At 42.3% G+C, this 12,596-nt stretch overlaps 1 protein-coding gene across 2 annotated transcripts in view; it reads left to right on the forward strand.

Annotated features, from left to right (window-relative positions):
* Positions 1 to 12,596, forward strand: part of celf3a (cugbp, Elav-like family member 3a) — a 46,937-nt gene that overhangs the window by 21,677 nt on the left and 12,664 nt on the right. For both annotated transcript variants that reach the window (XM_040122743.1, XM_040122744.1), the window contains 2 exons: positions 1,374 to 1,456; positions 11,420 to 11,468. In XM_040122743.1, coding sequence (XP_039978677.1) covers positions 1,374 to 1,456; positions 11,420 to 11,468 — 132 coding nt within the window. The remainder of the gene's footprint in view (positions 1 to 1,373; positions 1,457 to 11,419; positions 11,469 to 12,596) is intronic.

Consider the following 12,596-nt stretch of genomic DNA (forward strand, 5'->3'; position numbering starts at 1 on the left):
AGCTTTTGGATTCGTGGCCAACACACTCTTGAACTTTTAGTCAGTCTGCTATGGGCACTCCAACTGGAGAGCTAACTAACTGTACTACAGCAATGGACATGTGGAAGCAGTAGAAATATTGCTGAACATAGTGCAAAACACAACTGAACACACATGAAATGACTTGTCTTCATGAGCTCGTCGCCCCAGTGCATGCTGGGAGGTTGCCCCTCACGCCTACCTCATGATTCTACGACAGAAATTTAGGGACACTCTTAATTTTAGGTCGCCACTACAATATTACCATAGTTGTTCTTAACCACCAACTTCATGGAATTTAAATAAGACATAACACTTTGGTCAAACTCTGAAATTGAAAAAAATCGCAGACTACAAGAATGAATAAATAATTTTAGACTGTTAGAATTAAGAAAATATATAGAATGAACAGTATTGTTCTAGTATTAACAGCGTGAAATGTTGCACAGCACTACTCACATAGGTAAAATATCATTAGCAGGAAGAGGGTTGTCTATGATCGATCTTAGAAAATGTCTTTTGTCAGTCCCTAATTGGTTTCATATGGCGATATCAGTCAATTCGAAAGCGCTGGTGTCAACCGCTACTGCTCCCCTACGTCACGTGAGGAACAGGCTTCTCGTATTTTGGAAGAAAACCCTCCACACGGTCAAAATCCTGCTTGACAGATCTGACGGACTTGGGTTGATAAGGTGATCCGTGCTAAACAGTGATCCTTGCTGTCATTTTTCTAATACAAATGTGGGCATAGAAAACAAAGGCTCCTATAAATCCACATAAACCATCAGTCATTTGGCAGACGTATAGGGCCAGGTGGTATCAGTCCTCTAACACCTATAACACCTATTCTGCATACATTTACATATTCATGATTTGTGGGCGCCCTAAAGGTTAATGAAGGCCTTACTCTATTATGTGGGACTGCATACATTTTGCTTGAACAGCGTGATATTAAATACTCATTCAGACTGCTTGTGTCAGAATAGTCTCCAGGTATTATGATTTAATAATCCCATAGATCCCCGGTGCTGCTGGGAGAGCTATTTAACAAAGTGACAGTTGTTCGTTGTTTTTATTTTATTTTTTGCCTCTTTTTTATGCTGCTTTAATTACCCATCGAAAACGATGTCCCGATTAAAGGCAGGAGGCATTTAAGCACATACTGTATATCAAATGGCATATTTATAATAGCACAGTAATGTTTCTGCCTGCAGGCCTTCGGGGCAAACAGCCAATTAAGATTAAGTTACAATAACATGGCACTGCCAACACCGACAATATGTATATAACGTAGGAATCTGACATTAAAAATACATACACTTATAGTTCGCTGATCTTCTGCCGTTTGTCTCCAGGATGTGCCTTCCTGACATACTGCGCACGTGAGTCCGCCCTTAAAGCCCAGAATGCACTGCACGAGCAGAAGACACTACCAGGGGTGAGTGTGTCGTTGTCTCTCCGAGTCCTCAGCAGCTCACATGTGTATAAAAGGGAGCACAATAACTGGCGTGCTAGGCTATCTGAACCCACCACACAGACACACGTGGACACACAGTGACACAGGAAAATTAACTGAGTTTGACATGTCGGCTCGACTCCCCCCCCCCCTTAGCTGATATGCTCCAATAAAGGTCAGAGGCTGCTCTCCCTCTTATGTTTCATATGTGATGCATCCAGACATATCCATCCAGTTAAGGCATGAGTCATCTTGCTACATGTCATGGGTCGAATGAGACAGCTATGAGGCTCGCTGCTGGAGTGACTTTGCCAGTTCATATTCTCTCTGATGTTTGGCTTCCTTTCTGTGTCTCCGTCTTTCTTTCTCTATCTATCTCTCGCTCTCTTTCTCTCTCTCTCTCCTTTCTTCTTCTATCTTTCTAGCCATCTCTCCCTTTGAATTCTAAACAAAGTTAAACCTGGTTTTATTAGCATAGCCAGGCAGCAGGTGTGCTGCCAAATGACATTTCCAGAGCTAAATATGACATGACAGCCGCGTCTCTATAATAACCGACTATATGAGAGACAAGGTGACAAGGCAAGGAATTACTGAGACAGAGTGTGTTCCCAGACTTGCTACTGCTTCCTCTTTTACTAACAAGGCTTTAACCCCGTTTCCTTTTGGTTATTTTTGTTGAAATCTACATCATTCACTTCTTTTTTTCTTTTCCTCTCCTGAATGGCAGCTCATGGCCATAGTTTTTGAGGAAAGAGTCAGGAAGCAGGTGAACAGTGTATAGCTGCAAAGAACTATTATTTGCAGTATGAAATATAATGTCAATCTTTTATCTTTTTTTTAATAATCGAATTATTGGCTGGAATATATTCCCACAACTTCTTAGAACCCAAGATGATGTAGTTAAATTGTTTGTTTTCATCCTACCAACAATCCAAACCCCAGTGATTTTTAATTTAACATCACAGACAACTAAGAAAAGCAGCAAATGTTCACATTTGAAAAACTGGAACCAATTATATTATTGTCATTTTTGCTTAAAAATGCTTAAATATTACAAAGATTAGTCAATTAATCAAATAGTTGGTTGACAGAAGCTTAGTCAAGTATTTTAATAGTCGATTAAGAGTGTGAGTCATTTTTCAAGCAAAAATGCAAATGTGAAGATTTGCTGTTTGTTTTTTTTGGTCTGATGTGATAGTAATCAGAACATCTCTGAGTTTTAGGCTGTTGGTAAACCAAAAAAAAAAAAAAAGACATGATGGACTACCTTGTTTGGCATTTTTCACTACTTCTGGGCATTTTATAGACAAAAGAGTTAATCAGAAAAATAATCATCAACAGAATCGATGATGAAAATAATCTTTAGTTTAAGCCCTAAAACAGAAACAAATAACAGCCCTCACATTTTGAGAAGCTTGAACCAGCAATTATTTGGATTTTTTTTCCTTGATAATTGACCGAAACGATTACTCGATTATTTAAATCGTTGGTTAACTGATGGTTAATTTAAATCAATGTTTAATTTTCTGTCAATGGACTAAAAATTTCAGCAGTAGAACAGTGTTGTAGTGGCAGGCAGGGGGTTGCTGGGGGCTGTAGAGACAGTTTGAAGGAGCAGGCTGGTATTAGGATGGCAACAAAAGAAATCCCATTGTTAGCGTGACAGTAGCGTGACCTTTCTGACGTCTCGTAGGGGATCAGCAGGGCCCCGTGCCCCACGGCTAAAGCCCTCTTCCCCCCGTGTTTCTACCCCAGCGGCTCTCCTCCTCACAACCTCTTACCTCTAAGCCGTGTGGAACAAGCTAAACCCTCCTGTGTTCCCTCGATCCTTCCCTGCCCTCCCCCTCCCTTTCCAAAAGGAAAAAAAAAAAAAAAAAAGGACGAAAACCATCTTATTAGCTCCATACACGCCCACACAGACAAGAACTGCTTCCCGCCCCTGCTACCAGCTGTGGTGTAATTGTCATCTAATTGCACCTGCACTGCCAAAGAATAATTAACTTTGGCATCTCATGGTCGGAGCGATACAAAAGAAATAACATGAAAGCAATTATAGGACTGAGTAGAAAAAGCTAAAATGAAAGCACACCTGAATGTAGAGACAGCTGAAGGATGTCATTAACACCCAGCGCTGCTTTTTTTTTTTAGCATTTCTCCTCTCTGGGAAGTAAGAGTCGGACTTACTGCTTTTTTTTTCTCCTTGCTATTTCACTGATTTTTTTCCTCTCAGCTAACAATGGAAAAGAAGAAAGAAGGGAAAAAAAGAAAGAGAAGGAAGTCAGGCAGGGACGAACAGATGGTTGTATCGGAGTGGCACCTGGCCTTGTGTTTAATTTCAGGTGAGAGAGCCCGTCTCTAAGTGGGGAGGGGGAGGAAGAGTGTCAAAAGCACATTCAGCCGAAAGCAAGGAAAGAAAGTGAGAGAATGGTGGAGTTAGGAGAGGGGGAAAAAAGGGCAGGAGCAGTAAAACAGATTCAGTCTGAGAGGAAGTGTGGAAATGGAGGTTGGGAAGAGAGAAAATTTAGTGAGATGTACTCTCATTCTGTCATGCTTGGACATCTTGTACTCTTGTCCCCTCTGTTCTTATCACTTTATCTCTGTGCTGTCTCGGGCCAGTTTGTCCGGCCTAGTCAGCTGCTGTGAGGCTCACAGGGACAATAACATCCAGTTATGCCACATTAAAAGGAGGCATTTTACACAGCGAGCTCCAAAACTGAACTTAGATTTCAGCAACTTTACATAAATATCTGTTGAACGAGCCGAACGACTGAGTCACGTCGCTGTCTGCCATTGGAGGTCATTAGTGCTGAAACGATTTGACATAATCAGCGAAACGTGAATCTGCAACTATTTTCATAATCCATTAAGCATTCAAGTAAATTTTCAAGAACAAATGGCCATAATTCACTGGTCCCAACTTTTTACATGTACATATTTTCCAGTTTTCTTGGTTTGGGAACTTGTAATGAATATATTTTGCTATTTTCTGACATTTGAGAGAACAAACAAAAAAAATAGGTAGATTAAAGTAAAAGGTTTGACATTTACGGAAGTACGCTGCATTGCTTTCTTCCAGGGAGTTCGATGAGAGGATTGATACCATGCTCGTGTCTGTATGGTAAATACGAAGCTGCGGCCGACTGGCTTACGTAGTTTAGCATAAATTCTCGAAAACGGGGAAATAGCCAACCCGGTTCTGTCCGAAGGGAGGAGACTCTACATACCAGCGCCTCTGACGCTTAACACATTATATCTCGTTTATTTAAGAACCAGTCTAGCTGTCAGACTTTTACTCTAATCAAAAAGGAAAAGAATTGTTAGCTGCAGCCCCCAAAGCTCGTATCTGCTTCGGTAGAGACACAATGCATTGCTCCTCATCAACACTCACTCACTTGAATCGATATTTGCAACAATGCCTCTGCACTATTTTTAAATGCAATAACCTCTTAATAGTGCAACTGTGCCCAAGTGAGAGGGTAACTCTGTGTATGTTTGGTATGTATTTGCATGTGCAGTGGGGGAAGGGAGGGCAGGTGTTCACACTAACACGGTTTAATGAAGGGTGTGTGCTTTTGTGCGTCTGTGTGTAACTGTCTGTTTGCTTTTGTGCGCGTGTGTTCCCGTGGAGAGTATACATCCAAAGACATGGATGGATGCATGGGTGGATGGAAGTTGTCGGGTTTATTATGAGCTCTTCTCAGGTTTCTTCATTCACTATCTGCCGTGTGTGTGTGTGTGTGTGTGTGAGAGCGAAATCTGTGCTGCGAGGCCTTCTGTGTTTAAGCTGCCCGTACGAGAGGAAAGAGCCCTCTGTGAGTGGAACATCTGACTAAGCCTGACATTTACTCAGCCATAAGGGCTCAGACGGAGCAGACAGAGGGGTTTTATCAATAGTCTGAAATAAATGCATATGCTAAATATAGCCCAGGCTTTTTACGGAGGATATGGGATGGGAAGTTGTAGTGCCAGAATGTTGTAATTTGTGCCCTAATGTCCGAGCAAACATTCTGCTGTAGATACACATGGGTCATGACCAGTTGCAAGGGGATTTAAAAGTCTCTAATATACCTGTTAGCATTGCAGACTTATTCTATCTTTGCATTTTCTTCTCTTTTTTATAGTTAAGACAGACAAATAGGTAGAAACTGATATTTAATGTGTAACAAGCCAAAAAAAAAAAAAAAAAAAAAATACATGACAAAAACATGAAGGAGGTTCTCAGATTTGGTTCACTGGGGCACAGAGAACATGTTATTTTATGTATCTGACAATAAGCAGATAAAGCAGTGCCCCCTACGTAGCCTGTATCTTGACGTCAGTGAGTTGAGCGGATGATGATGATAGCAATTAGCGCGCCTCAGAGCAAATGTGTTCACTTGATGAATGTATCTGGTGTCGGATCATTTACATATGCGTGCATATCAATGCACGACGGGGACGATGCAGGACAGGCGGCGCTGACTGACAACAACAAAAAAAAAAGGGCCCGTTCTCTGTACGTCACTCTGGGGCGACTATAATGATAAATGCAGATTGGATTTACAGAGGTGGTAAATGAGTGTGAATTAGGGAGAAATTGGATAAATGAAGGGGGGATGGGACAATAAGCGAGGGTTGGGGGAGGGAAGGAAGAAATGAATGAAAGTTTTGACATAATGAACAGTGGGTGGCAGCAAGGGTGGAGGGGGTTGGAGGTGCATTGAGGCAGTGTGGTTATCAGCTTAAATACAGACATCTGTTACTGAGAAATAGTGTGTTTCGGGGGGTAGGGGCGTGTGTGTGTGTATGTGTGTGTGTGCGTGTGCGTGCGTGCGTCCGTCCGTGATGGGCGAACACACACAAAAGTGGAAAGGGGCTGTTGTCGCAAAGCTCATTCGGCTCTTTGAACTCTGGCAAAGGACTGGTCATAGCATGAATACACACTGCACCACGGTGGAGTTACAGTGTGTAAACCATGCACAAATTAGATAAGTAGAAAGTAGGACATGGACCCTATCTGTACTCACACACACACACACACATACACACAAACACACACGCGTAAAAAACACACACACAAACACAAATCTGTCGGTGATTCAGTTCTTTTCCCCCTCCGCTCCACTGAGTTGAGTCAAACAACACTTGACATGAATATTTAACAGTCAGAAGAGACTAAACAATTGAGAGTCAACTCCAGTGTTGTTAGAAATTTACTCTTTGATTTCCAGTTTCTTCACTTTAAGGATTTTTGTGGCCTGTCTGAAAAAGGGCTGAATGTCAGCTTCGTCTTGATACTGGACAGACTAGCGAACCCTGCGAAGCAGCTTTGACACTGAAGATCATTGATGAAATGTTATTGAACTGTACGAGTGTTGTGCTGTCAGTCTCTTTGTGCTTGACTGATGTAGCGACCGGCTGAATTCAGGAGAAGGTAGAGTTTCTCCCCGCTTTGTGTGCTTACCCGCCCAGGTGTGTGTGCATCGTTGTGTGCATCCACATGTGGAAACATTAACAGACCGTGCTGGTGCATCTCTGCTTTTTTTCCCCTGCCTCTGTTGCTTTGTTCAAACACTTAGTGTGAGCTCTCAATCAGCTGCATCTGTTAATCTCCTTTTGTTTTCTTTGTTTTTTGTTGGTGTTGTTGTTGTTGGCCTGTGAATATACCAATTTCCACCTGTGCTACTTCTTTTCCCCTGGGTAAATTCACAAGTGTGTCCCAGTGTAAGTGCATTTGCAACGAGGAGGTGGATGGAGAAGCGGGGGAGCAGAAGCATCGGGGACTGGAGAGGAATAGAAAAGGGAGGAGAGGGGGGGGGGGGTTGCAGGTTGATTACGGTCGCAGGTCTCGTTGCCTGGAGACGGCGGGGATGAGGGATGCCAGGTTGCTTGGCGACCGGCAGGATGCAGTGACCATCGCTGTGTGATGGAGCGGAGGGGAGGCGAAGACTGTAAATTGTCTTTGCCCCCCCCCCACCACACACGCACACACACAGACACAGACACACACTTACACTTTACCCCTCCCACGTCCAACTCTTCCTCCCTGCTGTAAATGTTCTTGAAAGAGCAGGGGAGATGGTCTCTGCTGATATATTTACCATTCAGCGTGGCTGCTTTTCAGGGAAGACATGTAGAATGGATTGAAATTGGGAGAGAAAAATGTTTCCCCCTCACACAGCAGCGTTCTGCTATACAGACTTATGTATAGACTATACTCTCAGCTCGACACTGAGAGTATAGAGATTATCATCTGCTCTGCGGGTCATAATAGAAAGGCGAGAAAAATATCATTATCAATATGCTTTACTCACTCTGACTGTAAATGATCCTCTATCTAAAACACATTTATGTTGCTGTAGCAGATGAGATGTATTTATGATGTATTTCCATTGGCGCGAGTGCCACTCCTCGGTGCGCATGGACATTGGTGGCGTGGGGGAGTCATGCATTATGGTGAAGGGGTCGAGCTGTGATTTGATTGGATAATCTATGGGTTTAATATCTCATAATCCTTGCGAAATCCCCCGCGGCATCACAGAGTGAAAAGATTAAGTATGTGTATAGATGTGTGCTCATGTTGCTGTGACCGACAGGAGCAGACAGAGCGTGTGTGTGTGTGTGTGTGTGTGTGTGTGTGTGTGTGTGTGGGAATAATGTACTGTATGTGTGTTAAGTCTGAGGATGACTGTATATAATATCTGCGCTGTATGTTTGGAGATGGAGCGCAAGGGGAGGAAAAAAAATCAAACAGCAAAAAACACACTGGTAAAATGGGCCATTGATCAGGCAGGTTTTGCCTGTGTGTTGTCTGTGCACAGTATGGGACTGTTTTTGTAAACAAGCCTAAGAGAGAAAGGGAAGGGGAGGGGAGCAACAGGAGGAGGAGGGGAGAGAGCAAATTACTGTAAAGTGTGTGTTAGTGGTTTAGGCTTAGAGGGAGATATTTTTCTCCCTGCTTCTGCATCTGCTCTCGAGGCAGCGCCAACATTCAACAGGCACGAATGCTCCCTCCATCATCCTTTTTTTTTTCTTCTCAGTGTCTTTCATTTTTCCTTCCCCTCCTTGAAACCCCCCCCCGCCCATCTAATCCCTCTATCTCTCGACCTAGAAGCACCCTTTGTCCTCCTCATTTGTTTTTCAACCCGTCTCTTCCACACGTCGTTCAGGGCAACCTTGTTTACCTGATGTGGGGTTCTCATCACCGGGGTTGTCATGACGATGGCCATGTGAGCATGGTCTTCGTCAGAGCAGTGGGGCCGGTTGCCGTGCCGATCTGAAGTGGCACAGCCTTGATGCCTCCACTTCTCACTGTTTTCCCTCTTGTATATTCTAATTCCAATCTCCTGAGCCATCTGCCGCACCTCTCCTTATCACCACCGCCATGGCCGTCGCTGTTTGTCTTCCTGCACTGAACTACGGGCCATGGGATTTTTTACAGGCGTCATTCAAACATGTGCTCATTCAAAGATGTCACATTAAACTACTGCCATGAGGTTGTAGCATCAGCTTTGAATCCTTAACTCAACTCTAAGATATTTCACTATCAATTCCCTTTTATCTTTGCATTAGAAAAGTCACTGATCTAATGAATTTATTTACATCTATTGCAGTATCTGTGTAGAATGTACGAGGGACCGTAGCAACCAGTGAGGACACCAAGGTTGTGTATTTGTTTCTGAAGGAGTTTGAGCAACCGGAGGTTTACTGAATATAACGTTCACTTTATGTACTATACTGAGTATGAAAACCCCACATGGACAGGCGTATGTAAAAACATTAACTCATATTTATTTAAATTTAGGTACACGTCACATCCCTTGAGGTATATGACCATGTGTCTTTGGTGTGGTTAAAAGAAAACTGTCCAAAAATGCCACGTCTTTATCAGTAAAAGAAAAAAATATATAATGTATCCTTAGCAATCAGTTTTTATTTTATTTTATTTTTTCAAATCTGTTTTCTTTACCTCTATGTACACACCTGTTTGAAACATTTATATTTTTAAAAATACTTTTGGGCAATTTTTAAAAAATCTTTAAACCACTTTTTTTTTTAATAAAATGTGAAATGTGTACCTTTAAATTAATAGAATAAAAAAGCTGAGAGAGCATTATGGTTTAAATAAACGTAACGTGTAAAGAAAAAAAAAAGAATGAAAGTCTGAGAAATGATCAAACAGTAACCACAGGCACTAGTTAGTGTTTCTTTCTAATAAAACCAGCCTAAAAACATAAACAAAGAATGTGCGACTAGGTGTAGTGGTAAACTGTGGACAAAAGACAAAGAATGGACCCTTTCATAATGATATAAGTGATATTTGCTGATAGCTTTATGCAAAGCCCCTTACAAACATAGTGAGTACATTGATTTTAGTATGTGGGCCCAGTCAGAACAATGTTATATTCACCACAAAAAAAAAAAAACATCTAATTTTACGTGAGGACAAAACTTAAACTATAATTTAAAATAAAATTACTATTCACTGATTGCAGGAGCAAATCTCCATTTGCTTGAGTGATTGCAAGATGGTTTCGAGACTTTGGCACTTCATCTACTCTATCATCCCATTAATTGGCGCAATCAATTGGATGCTCTCAGTTGAGAGACACGGGGGCGCGTGTCGGTGGTATTTCAGCCGCTGGTTCGGCGCGGTGGCGGCATGGAGACTACGGTGTTTGTGCATGCGGCCTTGTCGGCGGAGCGCGACCGTGGCACCGATCAATAGTGTCTCCTGATGACCGATCACAGCAGATCAATCAGTGACACAGGATCAGTGACTGGCTGAAATGTCACCAGCTCCATAATTAAGACCTTCATTAAGCCACAGTTAACAGAGTGTCACTTTGTTGCTCTCACCTCGACTCCTCACCTACACCACCCTCCTCCTCCTCCTCCTCCTCTGCCCCTTCACACACACACACACACACACACACATCCCCCGCCCCCATCCTTTCCTCCATATGCTCTTTTTCTTCCCCTCAATCCCTCGCAATCCCACACTTCTCTCTTTTTCCCTCTCGTTAATTTTTACCTTTATTCCGTTCAATACCTCTTTTCACCGATTTCGTGCTCTATACATTTGAAAGACGAGGTGCCGAGGCGCTGAAGTGTGCACATTTTCATATAGGGGTTATGTTAAGTAATGGGGAGGACAGTTGTCCGGAAGTAAAGAAAAGAAAGGGATTTCAGCAGCTTGTCTTTTGATGAAATATGAAAAGGTCACTTAATCCTTCTCTGTCGTGTCTGCTCTACTTTTTCTTTGTCATTCTTATATTCTTCTTTTTTTTTTTTTTTTTTTAGATGTGATTCCTTCCTTTCTAACCCTTTCTACCGGCGTCTGTGTCTGCCTCTCCGTCAGACTCAGAATCTCTCACCATTCTGATGCTGCATGCTCCTGTAATCCAGATTAGCCAGCGAGTGTTCTTAATCTTATCACTTCCCCCATCCCGCGTGGGTGTATGCGTTTCCTGGTTTTGTGTGATAGGCGGAGAAGGAACGATAGATGGCGGGATTAGAGCAGACTCAGAGAGAAGAGGCGGAGGGACTGTACGACACTGTGATTGTAATATATATCAGTGTCAGCCGTGGTCCGCTGGAGTAGAGTTGGCAGAAAAATGAAAGGAGGAAATTATTGGGGGAGCGTAGGAGGCTGGAGCACAGGATAATTTCCCAAACATCCATACAGGCACACATTTGTCACTATTACGTCATATTACAGCAATAATAGATGGGTTAATTGAAGTCTGTACATATGAATGTCCTCTTTTGCAATTTACAGGACACATGGTAGTCACATTTTGATTAAGTGCCGGGGTAAAATTTCAATTACTGCCAAGTTTCTTTTTCTTGTTTAGTATATAAATTGCATTCATTTTTTATTTTTCCTGTTTTTCTTGTGTTCGTGGTCACGGCACCGTCCGATGTTTAAACTCCCTATGCCGTGCGGCCTCTGTTTCCTTCCAGATGAACCGCCCAATCCAAGTGAAGCCGGCGGACAGCGAGAGCAGAGGGGGTAAGAGACACTTGTCCCCCACCCAGACGAGCAACATCAAAAATGTCAATCTTAAGCAGTTATTTAGTTTTGCATCAACACTTAAAAAATTGTTATTCTTGCAACAAGTAATAAAAAAAAAATCAAGTTTGTGAGAACAGTCTTTAGGAATTTGACAAAATCTCAAAATTACACTGATAAAAACACCAGAATCAAGGCACTGTCATTTGACGATCAAGGACATTTCCATAAACAACAACTGCAACAACCATTGGCATAGAAAACATGCACAATTTAATGATCCCTCCAGCAGAGGGGTGTCAATATTAGGTTCAATTACTCGTTAAAATGTCTGCTTTGTTGATGACAAACGGCCCCTGTATATCACACACTGTGCACAATCTCAACACCTTCCGAGTTACATGCTTCGACTGCCACAAGCGCGCTTGGGTGCGGGATTTGCAAAGCAGTTTTTACAAAATGCCCCTGAAGAGCCTTCTGCCGTAAAATCTCATCTAATCTAATCAGTCACCTAATCAGTTTGGATTAGTTTCACCCACTTTTCAGCACATATGAACACATTATAATGAACACATTTCAGCTGTTTCTGAAGACTTACAGCATCATGGTTTTGCATGTTTTTGCTCATTTACTACAATTCATATATGGTTTCAGTACGGTAGAAGAATCGGTTTGAAAACTGGAGACTTGGTTGAAATACAGCAGGCACTCTATCACACATGCAAAGTTTTTATTTTTGCCAAAATGCGGTTAAAAGACCGGTTACAAAAGTCTGCCTCTATAGTGGACATTTTGACATGCCACAGTAGGAAAAGCACCGGTGTGAATAATAACATTAATGACGGCTGAGTTTCACTTGGTTGCCTCATTTTCAGCATCCCGGTATTGTTCAAGCTGGCTCACTGTTACACTCTCATGCTTTACTGGGACACTCGAATAGACCAGAGCCATTGTTCATGTCATTAATAACACCTGCACTTTTCCTACTATGACAAGTCAAAATGTCAATGCTGTGGCCTATTGAAGATCCACTTGCCCTAACATCTAATCAGTTACCTACTCAGTTCATTTTCACCAACTTTTCAACATTTTGAGTACACGTTGTATTTTAGCCTGTTGTCAAAGACC

The sequence above is a fragment of the Xiphias gladius genome, chromosome 24 (genome assembly GCF_016859285.1).
Source record: "Xiphias gladius isolate SHS-SW01 ecotype Sanya breed wild chromosome 24, ASM1685928v1, whole genome shotgun sequence".
NCBI lineage: Eukaryota > Metazoa > Chordata > Actinopteri > Istiophoriformes > Xiphiidae > Xiphias > Xiphias gladius.